Source organism: Ceratina calcarata, unplaced genomic scaffold, assembly GCF_001652005.2.
Source record: "Ceratina calcarata isolate Rehan_Ccalc_2016 unplaced genomic scaffold, ASM165200v1 scaffold92.2, whole genome shotgun sequence".
Lineage (NCBI taxonomy): Eukaryota > Metazoa > Arthropoda > Insecta > Hymenoptera > Apidae > Ceratina > Ceratina calcarata.
In genome coordinates this window covers 936,778-958,522 of record NW_017180576.1, presented here as the reverse complement: position 1 = coordinate 958,522, position 21,745 = coordinate 936,778, and the positions used below count along the sequence as shown (strand labels likewise).

The window sequence follows — 21,745 nt, the reverse complement described above, 5'->3', positions numbered from 1 at the left end:
GGGAATCGTTCGAGGGGAAATATCGCAACGGTTACGAAATCCTGTGACAACCTGATATTAGTGCGGTCGGTAAATATTTATAATAATCTTTTATAAATTTATTTGAGCACCGAGAAACGTTCGACGTTCCGAACAACAACGCGCGTGCTGTCCTTCGTTATCGCCCGAAGAGAAACCGTATTATCAACATGTTTTTAATTCCCTGCCCCCACTGATTGTGCCCCGGAACAATTTTTCCTCCCCTTTCTTGATCATATAATATTCACACGAACGAGCTTCGTCTCGAATATACACCGTGTCTTCGAATCTTATGAACGGCTGCACGGAAACTCGATGTCTCTGAGGTTCACCAAAACATTAGTTCTTCTCTCGACGGCGACTAAAACGATGCCTGTTTGTCGATTTACCATCCCCGTTCATCGCTGCTGGCACGTCAATTATTGCCAATTAAGAGTCGATTAATGAGATATATTTACTATTCTGGTCGTTTGGTTAACTGATGAACCGTAATTAAATCCGGTGGGATGCGCGACGCAACGGAAAGAACCTCTAATATGTAATGGGTGGAATGCCGGTCGAACCGACGATGGAGTAATCCCGGGCGTACGAGACGCACAATTCGTGCGATCGAATAGACGTTTTCTAAACACTGTATATACGTATTAAGCGGGCAAATCCCCTACTCTTTTATTCTCGAATCTATGGTGGGGGATTACTTTTCTTCTTCTTTTCGTCTCCCTCCTTCTTTCGACTCTCACGCCCCTTCGCAGCTAATAAATAAAATATTAAACGATAGTTAATGCAAAGACGTTATTCGAGAACGCGCACGAAAGCGAATACATTCGTTGTATAATCGCCACTAATATACTCGTTCACGCATGACCGTATTGGACAGTGATTTTCATTACTTTACTGTTCTGTTCTTTCCCGTCCTCGATATCTTCATTATAGTTTCCTCGTTTCGAATATAGTTTAGTGTTTTCGGGAAGTGTTTAGTGCCCGTCCGTGCGTTCTCGCCACTAGCACCCGTCTAATGAACCTGCTTCTGTTCCTCCACCGAACGTGAGGGTTGCCGATTGTAACGTTTCCCGGCTGAATCGCAGCTTACCGTTGCCCGATCGCCAAGACATGGTCCAATTACGAAGACAGGTACACTGCAACTTTTACTTCTTTCATTTTTATTCATTTATAAATAAGAAGGGCAGATAGTCTTTTTTTATAAAACTGAAATTATACGAACGTTAGGAATTTGATACGCGACGTTTATACTGTGCGCTAATGTCAGATTAGCAGCGAGGGTACTGGTGTTAAAAATCACGTTGGAGTTACGCGCAATTAAGGTGAAGGAAGCTTTTTAAAAAACTCGGTGCGAAACGGGCGAAAAATTCGACAAATTTCGTAAAAAATCGTGGGAATATCGAGATTTATTCGTTTCAAATACGAATAAGCTGACGCAAGCAATCGTTCGTTCGATATAAGATTCTGTTTACTCGGCTTGAATATTTCGTCAAACTTTTGTAGTTATCTCGTTCTTTCCCTGGTGTGACGTAATACGTATGTGTCTTCTATATGTTTCCAGACCAGATATACGTACGTATAGGAATTGCCTACAAATCTGGTCTGTAAACATGAAGAACCAAGTTCCTGGTAGGGTGACTTGGTTGAACTTCTTCTGTTATTTATTAATATCGCCCCTACTTAGAAGCGATCCGAATACGCAGTAAACTATTGTTAAACGGTAAATGATATTTCTTTTTATTGTATCTTGCCACGATTTCAACGATTGCCACGACATTGAAATAAGTAAATGTATAAAATTACAATTGGTGATTCGTAGCATAATTACTGATACCACGGGCTCGATGTGCTACACAAATTCTGTGCATACACATGTGCATACTGGTATTCGTTTGCACCTGCTAAAGCAACGATTCATCGTTATTTTTCTTCCATGCGTATACTCGAAATTATTATTATTATTATTAATTATTAAATGAGCAAATTGTCTTGGCCAGATTTGTGGAAGCTTCCTGAATCAGCTTCAACCGAACATCAGATGGAGTTCGTCCCTACAGATCAGGGATAAGAAAGTGATACAACCGGAACGTTCCTTCAGGGTATGACAAAGTACTTACGAAGCGAATGCGCTATGATTTTTAAGAACGCACGATTTGAAAACAGTCTGATAAATACGGCTTTAATAAATAGTTTGCAGACCTATCGGTCCGGCTTGCAGGACCGGAACGGTTACAGCCGAAGCCCGACGTAAAGAACCTAACGTTTGGAAAGTATTTCACGGATCATATGTTGAAGATATTTTATCACGAAGCTTTAGGCGGATGGCAAGCGCCAGAGATCGTCCCGTTCGAGAATCTAGTGCTTCACCCGGCTTCGAAAGTGCTTCATTACGCTATACAGGTACGGCCGATCAGTTCTTTACGTTATTCGCTTTAGAGGACCAATTGGGAACGCCGTTTGTCCGCTAAGAGCCAATTACTCTTCAGCTGTTCGAAGGTCTCAAAGCGTTCAGAGGTGTGGATGGAAAGATAAGGATGTTCAGACCAGATATGAACATGAGCAGGATGAACAGCTCCGCGATGAGACTCGGACTACCCACTTTTAGCGGAGAGGAATTGGTCAAATGTTGCAACAGGCTGATCGGTATAGACCAAGAATGGGTACCACATTCCACTGCTTCTAGTCTCTATCTTCGTCCAACGATGATAGGAATAGATGTAAGTGTTCGCCTTCAAAAATGTTAAACTTAGTTACGATCACTTTTACGGGGTGAAGAAATCATCGAAAAGCATATGTTCGTTCCGTGAATCATATCGCGATCAGTTGCAATAATGAATAAAATCGGTCGCGTTACGTCGAGCATACGAACAAACACGTTCTATGTATATATTCGACGAGTAGTGCGATAAGCGCAGAGGTGACGCTCTATGTTGGGGTAGGACCATAAGATGTATAACTGAATCGGTATTTCTAATTTCACACGTACGAAAAGTGCATCGAAGAGACATTTTTATTTGACGGCTGAAACAGTGCGTTCTTCCGTTCGATGATCAAGCAAATAATCCCTTCTTCGTCGAGATCTCGTGCGCACTTATGTTTCTACGAATTCCGATTTCCTGTGCAGCAACGATAACCGATAGCTGATGCAATATCGTTATTAGACACGCTCATTATCAATCGTTATCGATGGATTTGAAAAATTGTCACACGCGTTCATTTAATAATAATCGAATCCTACATTTACGTGCACGCACACCGATCAGTCGCAGCAGCGTAATTGTAAGCGGTGTAGTTATCTGTAAGGAATGAAAGTATACGTGAAAATTCGGATAAATGTAATAATTGTGATTTCTTTATATTTTTGTATAGCCCACTCTTGGCGTTGCGTCTTCAGAGTCCGCTTTACTGTATGTTATTTTATCGCCCGTGGGTTCGTATTTTAAAGCAAGCGAAGCAAAAGATGGTGTGTCTTTACTAGCAGATCCTCGATACACGCGTGCGTGGCCGGGTGGTTGCGGTAACTATAAAGTAGGTAGCAATTACGGTCCTACTATATATGTACAAAGAGAAGCCGTGGAAAGAGGTTTGCAACAGGTGCTCTGGCTCTACGGGGAGGATGACGAGGTGACCGAGGCCGGGACCATGAACATTTTCATGTTCTGTATAAACGACGACGGCGGTACGTGCGCGCGCGCGCCTGCATGTCCAACAGGTCGTTCGAACTCGGAATGAGACCAATATTTTTGTTTCGGAATTTCAGAGAAGGAGCTGATAACGCCGCCTCTAACGAGCAGCTTGATTCTCCCCGGTGTGACGAGGGACTCGATTTTGGGCTTGGCCAGGGAATGGAATCAATTCAAAGTTACCGAAAGGAAGTTCTGTATGAGCGAAGTTTGTCACTTGCTTTCGGAGAACAGGGTGAGATCTCGCTTCCCGTTTCGATTCGTTTCTCTTACAGTCGGACGTTAGAAAGTGTCGAATTTTATTGCAGCTGTTGGAATTGTTCGGCGCCGGTACCGCGTGCATAGTGAGTCCCGTATCTTACGTGGAATATGCTGGGCGATCGTTACATATACCCACGATGACACACTCGAATCCCGTCTATAAAATGTTTCTGAATCGTCTGACCGACATACAATACGGCGTTGTACCGGACCACCCCTGGATGATAACCATCGAATGAGATTCGAACGATCGATTTGGAATATCAATCGTTATCCGTCACCACGGTTCAGCGACTACTATATCTGTTACAATTGATATTATCGATCGTAGTTATACATATTTAAGTATGAGTCGAGGACTCATATACACGTCGTTGTATCTTTACGATCGTTAGATATTTTTAAGCGAGAGGTGTGAATTTGTATTTATTTGAACGTATGATTGATGATCCACGAAGAATGATGAGTAAGTGTATCTGAGATAAAACTCAGGGATTAGTCATTTATACTATTGATAGCAAATTAATTGTTAGATATCGACGGTAAGCTTTAAAAAAAATGAACCCGACGGTTTATACCCGTGAATGCACGCTACGCCAGCGCACGCGACACGTATATTTGACTTGTATACATATATTGGACGACGTACTACTCATGCGTTGGTCTAGGCACGAAATGTATTTACATACAGATTTTGAAAAATAAAGTTAAGAGTAATTTATTTATTTCATTAATTTTTTTAGAATTTCATAAAAATCGATATGTTCTTAGAGAAAAGTCTCTGAGAAGGAATGTTTTCTATACTTCCATATGAGGGGGTAGAAACCCTGTAGATGGTTGATTTTATGCGGTTGTAACGCGATCATCGTTTTCGCAACGCTTGGAAAGCTGATTAAGAGAGCTACTTGAATGAAAAATTAAAAACTGAAACCATAGTATAAGAATTTTCAAACTACTCGCGATATTCCTAACTCGCAACGATGATAATGAATCGAACTAATAATTCAATGCGAAGCACATTCCGAAGGGACAGACAATTCAAAAAGTTTTATTTATTTTTATGATTTATCTATGTTTATTTATTTATTTTATTATCCCATTTTATATTGGGTATAGATATAATACAATCTTATAACTACAATATGACGAAATAAATGAATCGTGTTACTGAGAATTAAGTGACCACTACGAAATGATTAATTGAATAATAACATACCTCAACAGCACTCAATATTGCAGCAACGTTGTAAAAATATTGTACTGCAAAATCGTAATATTTCAAACAATGTTGCTGCAGGATTGCCACAAATGAATTTCTGAAAGTACAAATGGTATATCTATACTCAATCAGCCAAATCTGCAATATAAATTCTTGCCTCTGCTGCGATGGAACTGAACAGACTAGATTCCTACTAAATCGGTCGCTGTGCTACGACGATGGAACCCTTTCGAGCATTTGCCTGTTGGCGCAGCACTTGTACGGGAATCAGGAAATCTCGGGCGTGATCACTCTGCTCGTTGTTTCTGCAATGCTTTGATGGCAGTGTGCCGAACGTAAACAGATGTAAACGCGTGAACGGATCGGAAAATTTGTAACGCGGTCGCGTGTCGCATAGTTTCCCGGTGACGTTTTAGCTCGTGATTTTCGACGCGCCCGATCGCGTTCTATCTCGATGGCAGTTTTGCATCGTGCACTGTTCACGTGGTTCAACCTGCTGATCTTTTTCGTTCTACTCGTCTTGCGACTCGATCAGAGAATACAATGGAACTGGTTCATAGTTTTCATTCCGATGTGGTTGTACGATCACATACTTCTAGTCTATATCGTCTTCAACATGATCTCTCATTGCAAAAAATCGCGCCTCTCTAAACTACCCCGTGAAGTAAGTTAAAACACACGTGTTCTTATTCTATGGTTTCTATAAGTATTCGGCGATGAAACTTGACAACATTTCCAGGAGACTAATCGTAGAAACGGGTTCCTTTCAGATAAGATACATGACGGCCGTGTTCTTGAAATTGAGCGCTCAGATCTTAATATGCTTGAAACTAGAGGCACCGCATTGGTTCCTACCGGCGAAAATAGTTCTGGCGCCCTTTTGGATCCTCCTCCCGGCACTGGCGGTTGACGTGTTCATACATCTGATCGAACATTACCGGTATTAACAATGGCCAAATCACAGTTGATTCGAAAATATTTCAACGAGGGTACATTATTCTGTATATGTAAACTATATAGTCGTACGCATTAGACACCGCCTCACACTTTCACATACCACCGAACTTGCTCTCACCTCGCTTATCCACGAATTTATCACGCGCATTAAAAATAATTTCACAAAAATAATTAAACAGCAAAATACTTCACGATCACGGATCGAATGTTTTATTACAAAATATAATGACTTGCTCGTAGCTACTCGTACACGGATAAAATTGATTCTGTCGATGCTTAGAGCGTCTACGAGCGAACATCAGCTTTTGCTGTACGCTTACTAGCATTCCTCGTAGCTGAAACGATGAAATATGCCTGTGCGCGCCGTTTCGGAGAGTATATTGGACAGATATGCAAGCCAGTTTGGCTCACTATAAATAATCTGTTGCACAACTATGAATAGGACAAAGATATAAATAAGCGACTGTACAGGGGCATCGTTACCGAAATCGTTTTCTCATTACCGTTTAAGATTGTCGTCATTCGCGAGCAGCGAGACGGTAATACTCCTTGGTGTATCTTTTTTTTAAATGTAAAACGAAGGACGGCGGAAGCCTACGCGGGTTCCCGAGACAATTCTCCTCTTCTCGGTTATGCAATCTTTCGTTTCATCGACAAGTGGCTTCTGTTCGTGCATAAAACAATTGTACTGACGAACATCTGTACTCTTTCTCTACTGAAATTCTTGCGTTGGCACGGGTCGGAATTCGTGACGGTTCTATGAGGTCGTGCGTTCGGTGACGAGGAATATTTTGCTAGTTTCAATCGAACTAATTTCTTGACGCGTTCGAATCGCGGCGTTTCTTCTACGTTTCTATTATGAATTAGTTTCGTTCGAACATTCGTTCTCGCAGTGAAAATTATGCGTTTGTGAACTACAAAGATAACTTCGTAGCTATTCACAAAATGGACACGCGACAGGTAGAGTGTTTAAATCTTAAAACGAAAACTCTTAAAATTGTGTTACGTCGTGTTTATTACAAAATGTACAGCTTAAAAGTACGAAATGAAATGTTGAAACGTTGCATTTGTAAGCTTGACGACAATGTGAATCGATGGATTTTCCTCCAACTAATCATGTTCCTGTCTTTATTTTACAGATGAATGCGATCTGTTTTATATGTTTTTGTTTATCGCTGTTGAAAAATGAAGTTAGTGGAGGTATCGTTACGGTAACGGAAGTTCCAGCTGGACATTTAGCTGAGCTTCCTTGCCTGAGCAGCGACGATCATCACCGATTCATGTTCTGGCAGCTCACGGACGATAATCGCATCATCGGACCTGGAAATGCGATGGATGAGAACAAATACAATTACGAGGTGTTAACGGGAAAACTATTTATCCGGGTAATCGACCCTTTCGAGCGATGCGCATTTACTTTCCATAGACGTGTCAGTGTCTTTTCTCTGAATTCTAAATAGGAGAAGTTAATCAGAACGCTTTCTGTCAGGGTGTGTCGTCGGCCGAGTCTGGTTTCTACAAGTGCATTTCGAAAGGTATATACGATACTTCTGCTATCAATATTCACGTCGTCGAGTTGATAGTAAAGAAAGATTGGGAAGACGTCTGGGAAAATGATTTCGAGGTAGGCTCCAACGATCTGTCGAACACGCTTCGATTTGATGTTCGTACTTTTGCTTTCCCATTTGACAAATTTCCGATGTTTCTTGTTTTCAGACAAACTTGTTACGAGGAATGGCCGCCGTTATGGTGATCTTCGTCGCCGTGGCCATCATTCTTTTTATCGTGATAACGAAAAGGGCTAAGAACCGCAGATTTTTCGGTAATAATCGGGTCGTTGCCAGCGTGTAATTTTAAACGCGAGAAGTGCTATACGGTTTGCTGATGTAAAATTGCAGATTTGGAAGAGTCGAGGGAAAATACTCCCACGAGGTATACGCCGAACGTGCACGCGGGTCCAGCAGTGTCGACGATCGAAGAAGAAGGTGGTATCGACAACGCGGCTTTGGACATCGATTTCCCAAGAGTGTTCAAGCAGATGCAGAAGTGACATACAAATTTCTGAATCAAATTTATTTGAATTTCGTTCACGAGTTCAGAGTCGTACACATTTAGATTACAAATATATTTATATATATAAGGGGTATCGTGATCTTATATGTAAATAAGAAAATAGCCTGGGCCTACATAATTTTGAAAGAAAAATTCGTAAGGCAACGATGAAATCTTTACCGTCGTTTGCATGCGTGCGTATTTATTATTTAATACTTACCCTTGTTAGTGAGCACTCGCACTCGTTCCGCGCGTGGTATTCAATATATCGTTCGATCCGTCTTCCTCCTCTTCTTCATCTTCGTCGTCTTCGGGCTCCACTTCGGTTTCCAATAGCCTTATCTTCCTGTTGCTCTCGCTGAGGACGGCAGCCACTTTTCGCGCGCCACTCACTGCTATTCTTCCAGCGGACATACCTTGGAAAGGTCGTGGCCAACCGTTGCCCAAAAGATCGGCCAAGCTCACCGCGTTTTTATCTCGATTCTCAAATATCCGGGCATGATCCAACGGCATCTGTACGAGATACGTCGCGTGGGTATGTTTGTTGAGCAACAACAGACTGAGATATTCGTTCGAGTAAAACTGTAAGTCGACCACCGTGCAGTCTACGTACCCTTTCGAATGGGTTTCTACGTAAAAGGATATTATTAGTTCCGAGAATCGCGATGTTTCTTCAATGATAAAAATGACGCACCTGATCTTTGATCCACTTCCACCGTACCCGAAACGAAGCTGAGAGAGACGGGTTCCGCGCACGTGCATTCCACTTTGAATATTCGCAACAGCTTGCGATCCACATCGCACGTAGCCACCAGGAGAGCGTCATCGTTGGTCGCGATTTGAGATGACTCGAATCCGGTCGACGGTGCCAGACCTATGCTCGACAGGGCGAAGTGTCCGACCAATCCTTGGTAAGCTTCTCGGAAGACGTCGTGCACGGCGGTCACCAGTTTTTCGTGAGATTGCAACAACGAATAGTTGAGATCTTGTTTGATGATGAGCGGATGATCGTGAAGGCAACGGTTCTCGTCGAGCACAGTTGCCCATTCGCTCCCTTCCGGCGTCAAGCAGGTCTGCAAGGACTCTCGCCGCAAGTATTGACCTAATTTCTCCAAGTTCACTCCCTTCCTAGCCCCCACACCGGATTCCGTTTTATCGAACCCGCGTAAGAACTCAGCGATGAACGTCAACTCTTGTTGACTGATTCGACTCGCTTCGGACGGAATTCGTTCGTCCGTCAGTCTCAGGATCACGACGTACAGCCACCTTGAAATATATAAAAAGTAAAAGAATGTTGTACAATGAATTTTGGTATGCGTCGCTTTCAGCCGAAACCTACCGGAAGAACACTTTGTAATCGCGCATACTGTGATCTATCACTTGTTGAATCTCCGAAGATTTTGCCAGGAATGCTTCTGTGGCGTGAAGGCCGTTCGTTATCACGGTTTCGTCCGTGAGACCCAGCAGTTCGTACGGGCCGCCGAATCTCACCATTCCTCTCATCTCGGCTAACTGATAGACCAAAGCCATCCCTACGCTGGTTAAATTCTTTAACACCAGTTTCTGCGAACGCAATGAGAAACGGAAACAATCGCAAACGTAAGATGATGTACGCGGTTAAAAAGGATCTCCGTCTGGTCATACATCAAGGTTTTACCTGTATATTACTGTAACACATCTCGATGCTGTGTCCCAACTTTTTCAGCCCCTTCTCCGTTAAATCGTGCAGCAAAAACTTCTCCAAGTTTTGACTCGGTATGCCGATCATCAACAGTTCTAAGAAATCCGCGGCCATCCCACCGGGCGGATTCGTTTCCGCGTACCGCGCGAGTTTCTCGTCCATCTCCAACAGAATCGTTTCCCACGCCTCGGAAATCGCCATCAGCGTGCGCGAAAGATAGTCCATCAAGTACTCGATGTTCGCTTGGGCTTGAGCTACCTCGAATTTAAACGACGATTAGATGGTACGTTAAAATGAGTAGACTGCTCGTAATATGCGTGATTCGAAGAAGTACCTTCAAGAACGCCGTACTCTGTTCCAACAACGGGCAGCACAGTCTACCGACTTTGATCCCGCTGTCATCCCTGCACGTCGTCCACATCGATTTGTCGGATCCACCACTGATCTCTACTACCCTTCCGTTACCAACAGAAATAATGCCGCAGTAGAACATTCCGAAAACGTACATCGCGACGCGACCATCGTCCAAACCGAGCTAGAGGAAACAAGAATGATTGCCCGTTACACGGCGTCGGTGTCTCATAGCATTTGCTCGGTTAAGAACCTACAAAAAGTATGTCCAGATTTTGAGACAAAAATTCCTTGCATTCCGATTCTTGACCGAAGCTTCTGTTTAAGCTGGGCAAAGGTGGAAGGTATTCCCCTGTCGGCAGCATGCTCGGTTTATTCCCGTTTGGCGAATTACCATCGTCCGTGTTCGATATCGGTAACCACGCCGTGCAAGAAATGGAATCGTACGAAGTCAATTTCGTTTTATGGACAATATTCTTGTTCTCGATGTCCACGAGACACATCGACTTCGAGGTCTCGTAACAGATCGCTAATAGTTTTCCATCTGGCCTCCATGCCAAATTCGCTACAGTGTCGGGCTCCTCTTGTGGACTCAGCAGCCATACTCTCTGCCACGTTAATCTGTGCAACGTGACTTCACCTGTAACAATTATTCCTACTGTAGACATTCTTACTACGCAAGTATTTATTAACAATAATACTGACATTGTGGTAAATGGAATTTTGTTGTGAAGAGAATCAAAAGTATTTTCGACTCTTTATCAAAGAGCAGTACGTACATAGAAAATATAGTTGGTCAAAAATTGTATCTAAAAAATTGTATGTAAAAAACCTTTCGCATTTGCAACGGCTAGGAGATCCATCTTCGGGGACCATTGCATCCTCGTAACTTCCGCTGGAAGCTGACGTTCTTCTAATTGCCTCATACCGCCAGCCATTTCTTGACGTTAATCAATAATACTTTATTAAATAATTGAGAACTGTAGCTCTATGAATATACTCGATGCCGGCTGCCATTCTGCCCGCCATCCAGTCATCCAGTGCAGTGATGGGGATGGGCAGATGGGCACATCGTGGGAATTTTTATAACTAGACGCCTGAGAGCATGCGCGAATGACGTCACAACTAGGGATATCACGTGACCGCAGCTCTTGCATAATGTTCAACTTTTGACAGAATTGGACGCATTACGGAGAAACATTGTTTGTACGTTAAAATAAACTAAACAAATATTAACCATGAACCCGAAGCCCGGAGGTTTAAAAATAAATATAAACGCTGTTATCGGGTTTTCAGTTTTAACAGCGCGCGTGTGAGCTGCCGGGCTGATCAGCTGAAGATCCCTAAACAAATTTTCGTTCGATGTTTTATTTCGAGATCGAAGAGGGAACCGCGGTCCAAGGGGTCCGAGCTGTTACTTACGATGCATAGGACCGTCCCACTAAATCTAATTGGGATGGGACGCTTTTTCGGTTTTGGGAACGAGGCCATCGAAGTTCGGTTCATAATTCTGGAGCAAGCCCGATTTTCGCGCCGTCGCGTCGTAAGGAATCTGGAGGAAATAAGAAACACAATTCGACTGAACACTATTTTTGTTTTGCAACGGTTAAATGCATTTATATTAAAATGACTGATACTTAATACAATGAAATTATATCACTCTCAGTTGTTATTATCTTAAATTTAATGTTCACTTTGTTTTATTACTATTTACCGATGGGTCTTACAAAATTAATAAATAGATAATGAAATTGTGTCTGCAGAAGCAGGCTGGTTTATGGGTTTATAAATAATAGAAAGAATTTATTTTCTATTTCTAAATTAATTTGTAAGAAATTTTGTAAGAGAACGAAGTCCGCCCAAAGCCGAAAGACAAGGGTCAATAAATAATAATAAATGTTTCAGCAGAAGCAGAAACTGTAAAAATTGCATGACCATACGCGTTGTCACGTTGAAAGATACAACAAATTTGAATCGACCTGATTTGATATTTGATCGACAATGGGAATCGGTGCGTTAAAACTGGTTCACCTCAAAACCCGAATAAGTATCCGCGTCTCGACGACGACGTCCGCGTCCACGTGGTTCTCAACCGATGCCCGTGATTCGCGCTACTCGATCCCGCGGGACGTAGTCGTTTTCGAACGGCAGGAAGTCGCGGCAGGATTCGCAACGGCAGGAAGGAGATTGGAGAATCGGTTTCTCGACGGAACGCGATGAAACGTGGTCGAGTGAGTCGGCGTCGACGAAACTGAATAATCGCGAGAGAGACGCGGTACGGCGTTCGAGGAACGGCACTGGCCACGTGACCCGCCAGCAGAAGCCGTCCGCCGAAAATCTAAATTCGTCCGAGCCGAGAGGAAGAGGTGCCACCCGGCCTCCGGGGACTCGAGTCTCGAGAGGACGAAACGCGGCTAGTCGATAATTGGCTTTAGGGTGCACCGGATCGGCACCTGGTCAGGGTAGCGAATCGGACGGACGCGCGCTCGCATCGGTCGCGTGTGCAACGTGCGACAAACCCGTGGGGTACAGACCGGACGACAGGATGATACGTGTCGACGAGACCGACCCAGTGGGTGGTAAGAAACGATACGCGCGGCAGCCTGTTGCTCAGCATCGATTACGCGAGGCCGAAATAATTACGAAACGATCGTTATGAGGTGTAAAATGGATAGTTTTAAGTAGTCACGGTATTTATATTAGAATCGAAAATGTTTGGGGTTCACGAAGGATGGGTTCACTGTCGCCGTCATGTAGAATCGAATAAATGAAATTTGATGAGAGCGAAGCAGTACTTACATTAAAATCGAAAATGTTCGGGGTTGACGAAGACTGGGAGTTGTGGCCGTCACGTAGAATCGAACGGAATTTGAGTACTCGATCGGTGCGAACTGGATTTTATCACGGTTGATGCAGCTGTTTCTCGTTCGGGAAAGTGGACAAGCGCGGAAACGGTGAAATAACAACGAGAAATTGTTTCTTGAAATAAATGGAACAATTTGTCGTATCGAGAGAGAATCTGGAACGCGCAAAGACGTTTACTGATCGCTTCGATAGATCTTGCCGAATCCTCGTGAAATTCAAAGTATAAGTGGATTCTTCTGAAGGGATTCCGTACTCATTTCATATGCACACATACCAAATACGTAACTTCAACTAGCAGCGACCAAAAAGAACTAAAGATGGGGGGAGGGAGAGAGAGAGAGAGAGAGAGAGAGAGAGAGAGAAAGAGAGAACGTATTACATTTTTTATGTATACTGTATATATATGTATGTATGAAGGAAGTCCGGAATCCAGTGAGGCATTCGTGCATACTAACCGACTCACGAGTCTCGTAGCGTGAACCACCACCGGCGCGCATGGTGTCGTATGAAAAGCCGCGTTCGCGAAATGCGGAAAGAATTCCGCTGAGACGACGTATGAAAAGTATGAGTCGCGTTGCCAGCGTCGAGTCATCCCCACGTCCGCGAAAGAGATCGTTTCAACGGCAACGAAAACGGAGAAGCCGTAGATCAGTTCTCTATTTAAACTCGAACTGTTATTGCGCTGCAAAATTATAAACACAGCGCAAACTACAGAGATCGCATAATAATAATGCCAGGCAGAGAGCGTGCATAATACAAAAATTGCTAAATTTATACGCGAGAGAATTCGGTACGTACTGCTCTCCGAATGTCAGATTTCACGAGCTGGCGATGTTCCCTTGCATACATCATCAAAAAATAGACGATCAACGATCCGTCCCGATTTTCCTTTCGCGTACGCGGCTCGTCCGCCTCGTAGAAACGTTTCGGAATCGAGTTTCGGCGCCTGGGCGGCCGGGATGCATAGACCTTCGACGGCTGTTTCGTTCTCTTTCAATTAATTACACTGCACACCATTTTCTTGCAATCGCGATTTTTACAGAGTTAGTATCATGTACAGGGTGTCCCGGGAAAAGTGTTAGAGCCAAAAAGAGGTGATTTTGAAGGTGTTTCTGAACAACAATTTCCTTTGGTAAAATGCGAACGCTCGGCCGTTTAATAATTTACAAACGATGCTTCACTTTGCATTTTGGCAAAGGAAATTATTGCTCAGAAACACTTAGAGAATCATCTCTCTTCGGCTCTAATACTTTTCCTGAGACACCTTTTATAGTCTTGTGCCAACAATGAATTCGGAAGTAGAAATATTCTGCCACGTACCGTTCCCGAAAAACAGCGATTTTTGTAAAAATTCACGATTCGGGGGAAACGAAGTATATGTCGCTCGCTTGCCTTTCGTCGTTTCTAATCCTAATCGAAGATCCTATACATACCCCGACGTTAGTCATTGATTGCGAACGCGTCGCAAAGCAAATTTGGGTCAATACTGATGAAAAATGGCAAATTTTTTTCAGAGATCGAACCGAGCTTTCCCTACAGAAATGTCACCGTACGCCGAGGTGTGGATTTTAAGGATCACTACGACGTCCAGTCGGAGCTGGGACGGTGAGTCGAAGCGAATGAAAAATTTCCATTTCGATTCCGATCGATTTCCATCGCGGTGTGCCTGTAGTTTATTCGCACGGTGGCCTATTTTTATTGTTGACAAACGAACGTTACGTGCCAAGGTCGCTTGATCGGAACGTCGTCGTCCCGTCGTCGAATAGCGATCACATTCTTCGCGTCTCGATCTAACGTTTATAGTACAGACATTGATGGTACAAACAAACAATAGATTAATTTACTTCCAAAAAGATGAGAACAATTGAGAACATATATAAAAGATACGATCCATGGATCACCCATTGAACGTCCAAGCAGAGAAAATGGACCAACTGTGATACCCGGTTTGATTCAATCTCTCAAAATTGAGTAAAGAATTTGGGGTATCACTTAATAAATTATAATTAAACGTCGACGTTGCGTAGAAAACAAAACTTTATTCCAAATCAATAGAACTGAGGTGTGTACATGATAGGATTGAGAATAAGACTGATTAAGGATAAGAGGGTAGGGGTGTATAAAGGTTTCGAAAAATGAACTTTTGATATAAAGAAATAGTGGGGAGAATTGGAGGATGAGGGTGACATGTTATTGATAAGATTAGAAATGAAACAGCTTGAACATTTGGGTTTATAACAGAACGAAAAAGAAACCTCGACGCGTTTATTCCTTCCGGCGGAGAACGTAGGAACGTAGTAGGTATTCCTGTCTCGTACGCGTCGTAATCTTTTAGTTACACGCGTTCGCCGTTATGAACGAGACTGCGGTCTTCAATGATTTTTACGCGCGAACCGCGAGCTGTCAAAACGTTTGTTTTTTCGCGTGGTTCTTCGTAAATCCTACGTTACTCGTGTTACGAGAAACATATATTTTGTACAACAAAATATATTTAGAAAAAAATATCCGTGGTCCATCGTGGAAGGATCGAGACGCGTTTCAAACGACGAAATTCGAAGGGTAGATTTTTATTTTTAATCCCGATCGAATACCAAGACACAATAGCGATCGTGCGTTCGCTGCGAATAAAAGAATCGAACGGTGGATCGGTGCCAAGGGTAAGAGCCGAATGTCAATGACGAACTATTAGCGAACCATCGATCCGAAAGGCGAAAGGTCGTCACCGATCGAGCGTCGACGAAAGAGCCAACGTCGCCAGATTTCCCATTTCCAGCGCAGGACTGATATGAAAAATCCCTCACGACTCGTTTCTTCTCTTTTCCTTTGATATTTATACGTCAGGAACCTCCCATTTCAATATTTTACACTTGTTTTGAGACAACATGTAGATATGCAATAAGCAGTTGAGAACTGAGATTGAGAACTGAGAAACGACTATAAATTCGGGCCTCAGTCAAAGCAATTATTAAAACCACTTTTTGTCGTATTTGCTTCATTTATTTATGTATTTATTTATCCACGGGCTTCGGCGGCTCTTTGGTGTACATGACGCATAAAGAGTAGAAATAACAGTAGAGTTTACATAGTTGAAATAGCGCAAGTGAGTTGAGTCTGGTCGGCAAGTTTATTTGACTGTTATGTTAAAGTTATAGAAAAATACGTCGATCGGTAGAAATTGGGACGTTTACCTTATTACTATAAACCGATGAAACTATTTCATTCATCGATTCACACTCGACGTTTCGATTTGCGAATTTCTAAGAAACGCCCACGACCGCGAATCATTGACCCAACGTCGGGTTTCCCTAACGACGTGAGAGACCAGTTTCGCGATCGTAAATCATATTTTTCGATTAAGCCGAGTCATTTTCGTCATCGCGAATCGCCGTCGAATTGGCCGTTCTCCATCGAGGCTCATTACTATCAAGAGTACACTCGCGGTTCGACGTGAATCATTGCCGATATAGCGATCTTGAAGATGAACGTTGCGTGAATGGCGATGTACATATGTATATGATCCTAATTATAAGCGTTGATTTGGTAAACGTTGGAAAATAAAATTAAACAGCATCGACGACGCTGTGACGCAAGTCGACGGAAGAATTGTCTTCTCGTGAAGAGTACCGCGAATGACACGTTGGCCAGATATTTGCCAGATTTCTTTGGTCTTTCGGTACCGTCAGTGCTCGGGTCGATCTTCGAACAATTCGATAACGGCGACGGTATGCGGCGTATGCACGGAGCCGGCGCGCAGCGTTGCACGGAATTCGAGCGTTCGACGTCTAATCAAGGTCTTCGCGCGTCTATAAATAATGCGTTTTTCCCGTCGAGCAGTCGGACAGCCGGCTACGGCGTCCCGTGAGTCTCGACTCGACGCAAGAATTTCACCGAATCATTGATAAACGCGGCACGGTTCTTTCTCCCGAGAGGCTTTCCCAATACGTTACGTATTTATAGGGGGAAATATGCGGGTCTCTTGGCAAGATCCGCAGGATAAATATGAAAGATCGAACCCGCTCTAAACCGTTTCGCTTCGCGCTCGTTGTTTGGCACAGTGAGACGAGACCGGACGAGATAAACTCGGGGACCGCGATCGTCGCAGCTTGGGACAATGACTCTCGACCCGTTTTTGATCGTGAAAATTTTCGCCAGAGAGACAAGACTCAAAAATAGTAATAAACCTGTATATGCCACAGTTTTCAAGTTAATCGATGTGAATTTTGTCACGTAGCGTATAATAGTAGGTAATTAAAATGTGAACGAGGCGAGGGAAAGTATCGTGGACGATAAACGTGAAACGAGATCGTTCCTATTTGCAGAGGAAAATTTGGCACCGTCTACCGATGCAAGGAGAAAGCGAGCGGTCTGATGCTCGCCGCGAAGGTGGTGAACACCGCGAAGAAGGAGGACAGACGGGCCGTGGAGCGAGAGGTAGAAATTATGAGGCGGCTGCAGCACCCGCGACTTATTCAGCTGTACGACGCCATCGACACCGGCAAACAGATATACGTTATTCTGGAACTGTAATTTTTAACGTCGATACCATGAACCTATGCGTTGCCTCGATCGCGATCGAACTGGTACACGGTCTGCTCTTGTGTTTGTTCAAGGATCGAGGGTGGCGAGCTGTTCGAGAGGGTGATAGACGACGATTTCGTGTTGACCGAGCGCAGCTGCGCCGTTTTCATGCGACAAATCTGCGAGGGCATAGAATTCGTTCACCGGCAACACATTCTGCATCTCGACTTGAAGGTATCGTTCTTGCCGTCGATACAATACATATGACTAAACATATACATATGAGGAAAAATTCTCTAAAACGTATCTGACGCGATTATTATTATAATAATATTTTATTTCACGGGCAAAGCCCATTATAACATACATAATATAGCAAAAATAATGGACATAGGATAAACTAAAAAGGGAAAGAAAAGAAGAGAGGAACATATATAAAATTCTAAATAAGTATAACAAAAGAGACGAAATGAATCAGAAACGAATTAAAACTAGAACTAACAAATCAATTATTAGTTCTTTAACTTTATTAACCGGTAGAACCCTTTCGTTTCCGAAAGGCCTATAGAAAAGTCGATAAATAAAGGTTGGTACGTCGTACCGATTTATCAAAGAAATATGAGAACGAAATACGGACACGAAATGAAAATGGGACGAACTATATAGAAGCAAAATTTTAATCGCTCGAAGCACATCGCGAATTCTCTCGAGTCGACGGTACAGCCTCGGGCAGTTTCTTTTCCCTTCGTCCACTTTTGTCTCCTGTGTGCCCTTTGTGACGCTACGCGCGATTCTTTATTTTTCGTAGCCCGAAAACATCCTCTGTCTGACGAAGGAAGGCAACAGAATCAAGATCATAGACTTCGGGCTCGCGAGGGAGTACGACCCAAAGAAGAAGCTGCAGGTTCTGTTCGGCACTCCGGAGTTCGTCGCGCCGGAAGTCGTAAATTTCGATCAGATCGGCTACGGTACCGACATGTGGAGCATAGGCGTCATCTGCTATGTATTGCAAGTCGTCTAATCGTCATTTTCTCCGTCTCGTTCCACGAAAGAGGACATAAACGTTTCGCCCTTTCGTCGAACGCTTCTCGAACAGCGCAGTAAGAGAATCTAACGAATCGCGTGATTTTCTCTGTTCAGACTATCCGGCTTGTCGCCGTTCATGGGTGACACGGACATCGAGACGATGGCGAACGTGACGATCGCCAAGTACGATTTCGATCACGACGCCTTCGCCGAGATCTCAGAGGACGCGAAAGACTTCATCCAATGTCTGCTGGTGAAAGACAAAGAGTACGTATAGCTCGTCGTTCCCGCGAAAGATCGCACGATGGCGAAACGATTTCTAACTATCACTTTTGCTAAGCGTTAAAAACTAACGAGCTGCAAATTTCAGACAAAACGATCTTCCACTAATGCATCTTTCGTTGTCGATTCTTCTTCTTTTTCTTCTTCCTTTTATTTTGCATCTTCTTCGCTCTGTCTGGACCGCTGCTTTGGCGCCTTGGTCGTTTCTGTTTCACGATTACTTTTCGACTTTCTCTCTCTCCCTTTACGCCCGATTAATCCCGAGCATGCTTTCTCAATCTTCTCGAAACGGCGAGAAGTATACCGCGTGTCATCTCTACTCAACTAATCGCAAGTAAATCGTAGTTTCGATTGCCGCGAACGATCGTGCGTATAGTAAACGCCCCAATTTCTACTCACTGACTTCTGATTACACATTTATTCATTTATTTATACACCGGGCAAATGCTCTTTCATGAAATTCGTACGTAGTTAAACATGTGCTCTAACAATAATAGGTAAAATGAAAGCTATCTTAAGAGTAAATAATGGATAGGAGCAGACTAAACTCCATCGCGTGGGGTGCCATTGCGGCGAGCAAGAGAGAAATGGCAGACTCAGAAACTAGAGTAATCTAAGATTGGACGCATATAACACGATAGAAAATAAAACCAGTGAGTAGGAATTGTTACGTGAACAAAAATTGAGACAAAGTATGTCTCGCCGAATCTTTCACGCGACGCGAGCATCGAATATCGAGGAACGAACGAACAAATTCCGAACGGCCTCCTTTAGTTCGTCGACCCGCCACCGCTGATCCTAGAAAAGAAAATGAAAAACCGAGCATCCGGACGTTGTCAAGGCAACGAATATCACCCATAGAGTCTGGCTCTCCGTTGTTCTCCATCCGAACTCCATCGAACGAACGTCTGCATCTCCCCGTCACCTGACCCTCCCCGAAACGAATGCACGCGGGAAACCGAGTAAATTCGTTGTCAACAGAGAGAACGAACGAGGTTACGAGAGAAAGAGAGAGAGAGAGAGAGAGAGAAAAGAACTCGCGCGGAGGTGTCGCTCACGAAGGAGCCTGTCGAATCTTTCAGCAAACGGATGTCCGCGTCGCAGTGCAAGGAGCATCGTTGGTTGGCGAAGAGGCAGACCAAGCAGCAACAGCAAAGGATCAACCAGGCGGTCCTGTCGTCGACGCGAAGCCGTGAGATCCCTCGGTTGCGAACGAGCCACGTCGACGAGTTGGACGTGACCAAGGACAATCTGAGGCTGTTCGTGGAACGCTGGCGAGAGCATCCGGACAGCCCGTACCTGATCGAAGTTCCGCGCGAGCAACAAACAACGTACAAACTGGCTCGACCGACCGAAGAACTGGCTTCATTGAGGGGACACAGCCCGTCGCCATGCGCCAGCATCTGCAGCACGCAGTCCGAGACCACCGAGAGTTCGCCCCGGGAAAGCCACCACGGCTCGTTCCTCACCGTGCCCGGCTTCGAGAGGAGAGCGTCCGAGGGGGTGGCCATGGAGAAGTCGAGGAGCGATCCAGCTAGTCAGATCCTCCTGGCCGAGGAGATAATCAAATTGTCGGAACGGCTGCGGTCTATAGCGACGGGAACTCGCGTCGACTCGAACGAGAGCGACGCGTTCGCGGAGAGTAAAAAGAAGCTCGAGGAGAAAGACGAGACCAAGGGCAAACGTGTCGTTAACGGATCGGTCGTCGAAGAGTGCAACGAGATCACCGAGAAATTGTCGAGCATAGCGCGGCACAGAAAGCTGAACGGAACGACGTTTCACAGCAGTCGCAGTTTCGAGAGGCGAACGAGCTTCGAGGCGAAAGCCGAGAACGCGTTCGACTCGTTCAAGAAGAGTGGACGCAAGAAGAAGAGGGAGGAGGGAAACGATCGAGGGGAGACTGGTGAGAAGCTCCTCGAGAAGGCGAGAAAGGAGGCTGAGATAGATCTGACGCCGCCCTGGAGACGAGCGCGGGTGAAACAGTTCGGGGAGACCAGCAGGGACGTGCCGCGAATATCCGAGCTGCGTAACATGCACAAGAGTCTGAATCTCGACGAACCGACCAGCACCAAGAATCTATTGCTCCATCTGCTCGGTGAATGGGAGGAGGTCGCCTCGAGACCCTCGGGTGGCGTCGGTAGAAAGTCGGTGAGCGTCGACTGGTGCGGCGATGAAGTGGCCAGGAAGACGATGAACTCTCTCGCCGAGTATTTCCAATCGATGCAACGGAAGTCGACGGCGGCGAACGTCGCGTCGACCGCGTCGAGCTCGATACATCGTTGAAACGATTTGTCCGGTCAACGGTCGGATCAACTGCGTGGGACCCGCGAACGTACGATCGCGGTCGAGACGGAACCGGAAGGGCTCGCGAGGACTGTTTTCCGAGGCTCGAGCTGTGCTCGTCGTTACGCGCGTCTTCGGCGAATATGGTTCGAATCTGAGCATCCACGAGTTCCCGTTATGTGTGCGTGCCGTGAAATTTGTTATGTTCGATCGGGTGAAAGAATTGATAATTAAAGTATTTCGACGATCGAAGAACTTTTCTTTTTACCGTGTGAACACACGTGTGTACGTACGTACACGTGCGATGTCCTGCTCCCAACTTTTTAACTATATCTTCGATCGTTTGTACGCGACGTAGAATTTATTATAAAAATCACGCGCGGAACACGTCGGTTTTATCGACGGACCGGCCGAGTGGCTGGAATAGGATTCGAACGAGCGGATCGCATCCAGAGACGTGATGAATTATTTTGCTCCAGGAAAAGACCGACGGCTGGTCAACTGTTGGAACATCGGTGGCTGGAAGTGGCGTTGGAAAACCCGATCTGT

General features: G+C 44.5%; 4 protein-coding genes across 15 annotated transcripts; 3 read left to right on the top strand and 1 right to left on the bottom strand.

The window, feature by feature from the left end:
- The first annotated feature begins 675 nt into the window (after positions 1 to 675).
- On the top strand, positions 676 to 4,687 carry Bcat (Branched chain amino acid transaminase). 2 transcript variants are annotated; one of them, XM_018035552.2, is made up of 7 exons: positions 676 to 1,149; positions 2,016 to 2,117; positions 2,209 to 2,418; positions 2,505 to 2,735; positions 3,388 to 3,697; positions 3,779 to 3,936; positions 4,010 to 4,687. In XM_018035552.2, exons 1-7 carry the CDS (start codon positions 1,129 to 1,131, stop codon positions 4,199 to 4,201), a joined length of 1,224 nt encoding a protein of 407 aa, XP_017891041.1. In that variant the 5' UTR covers positions 676 to 1,128; the 3' UTR covers positions 4,202 to 4,687. The 2 variants fall into 2 exon arrangements, with proteins under 2 accessions (XP_017891041.1, XP_026674867.1); XM_026819066.1 differs by lacking the exon at positions 676 to 1,149 and having other exon boundaries at positions 2,040 to 2,127.
- Positions 4,688 to 6,032: 1,345 nt separating this feature from the next.
- LOC108631673 (uncharacterized) lies at positions 6,033 to 8,381 on the top strand. Of its 4 annotated transcripts, none has more exons than XM_018035785.2 (5): positions 6,033 to 6,121; positions 7,278 to 7,523; positions 7,628 to 7,762; positions 7,855 to 7,960; positions 8,037 to 8,381. In XM_018035785.2, the coding sequence occupies exons 2-5, from the start codon at positions 7,278 to 7,280 to the stop codon at positions 8,186 to 8,188; spliced, it is 639 nt and encodes a 212-aa protein (XP_017891274.1). In that variant the 5' UTR covers positions 6,033 to 6,121; the 3' UTR covers positions 8,189 to 8,381. The 4 variants fall into 4 exon arrangements, with proteins under 4 accessions (XP_017891274.1, XP_017891273.1, XP_026674868.1 ...); XM_018035784.2 differs by having other exon boundaries at positions 6,082 to 6,170; XM_026819067.1 differs by lacking the exon at positions 6,033 to 6,121 and adding an exon at positions 6,593 to 6,677.
- APC4 (anaphase-promoting complex subunit 4) lies at positions 7,130 to 12,472 on the bottom strand. 5 transcript variants are annotated; one of them, XM_018035778.2, is made up of 10 exons: positions 12,254 to 12,472; positions 11,645 to 11,774; positions 11,055 to 11,162; positions 10,480 to 10,862; positions 10,206 to 10,406; positions 9,848 to 10,129; positions 9,530 to 9,753; positions 8,885 to 9,456; positions 8,411 to 8,819; positions 7,130 to 7,458 (listed from the first exon to the last, which is right to left on the bottom strand). In XM_018035778.2, exons 2-9 carry the CDS (start codon positions 11,649 to 11,651, stop codon positions 8,416 to 8,418), a joined length of 2,181 nt encoding a protein of 726 aa, XP_017891267.2. In that variant the 5' UTR covers positions 11,652 to 11,774; positions 12,254 to 12,472; the 3' UTR covers positions 7,130 to 7,458; positions 8,411 to 8,415. The 5 variants fall into 5 exon arrangements, with proteins under 5 accessions (XP_017891267.2, XP_026674854.1, XP_026674853.1 ...); XM_026819053.1 differs by lacking the exon at positions 12,254 to 12,472 and having other exon boundaries at positions 11,002 to 11,162; XM_018035779.2 differs by lacking the exons at positions 7,130 to 7,458; positions 12,254 to 12,472 and having other exon boundaries at positions 8,556 to 8,703; positions 8,804 to 8,819.
- Positions 12,473 to 12,643: 171 nt separating this feature from the next.
- Positions 12,644 to 21,444, top strand: LOC108631677 (death-associated protein kinase 3). Of its 4 annotated transcripts, none has more exons than XM_026819055.1 (7): positions 12,644 to 12,801; positions 14,602 to 14,692; positions 17,407 to 17,610; positions 17,698 to 17,839; positions 18,414 to 18,613; positions 18,746 to 18,898; positions 19,996 to 21,444. In XM_026819055.1, the coding sequence occupies exons 1-7, from the start codon at positions 12,768 to 12,770 to the stop codon at positions 21,194 to 21,196; spliced, it is 2,025 nt and encodes a 674-aa protein (XP_026674856.1). In that variant the 5' UTR covers positions 12,644 to 12,767; the 3' UTR covers positions 21,197 to 21,444. The 4 variants fall into 4 exon arrangements, with proteins under 4 accessions (XP_026674856.1, XP_026674858.1, XP_017891279.1 ...); XM_018035790.2 differs by lacking the exon at positions 12,644 to 12,801 and adding an exon at positions 12,810 to 12,912; XM_026819056.1 differs by lacking the exon at positions 12,644 to 12,801 and adding an exon at positions 14,022 to 14,130.
- Positions 21,445 to 21,745: the final 301 nt, after the last annotated feature.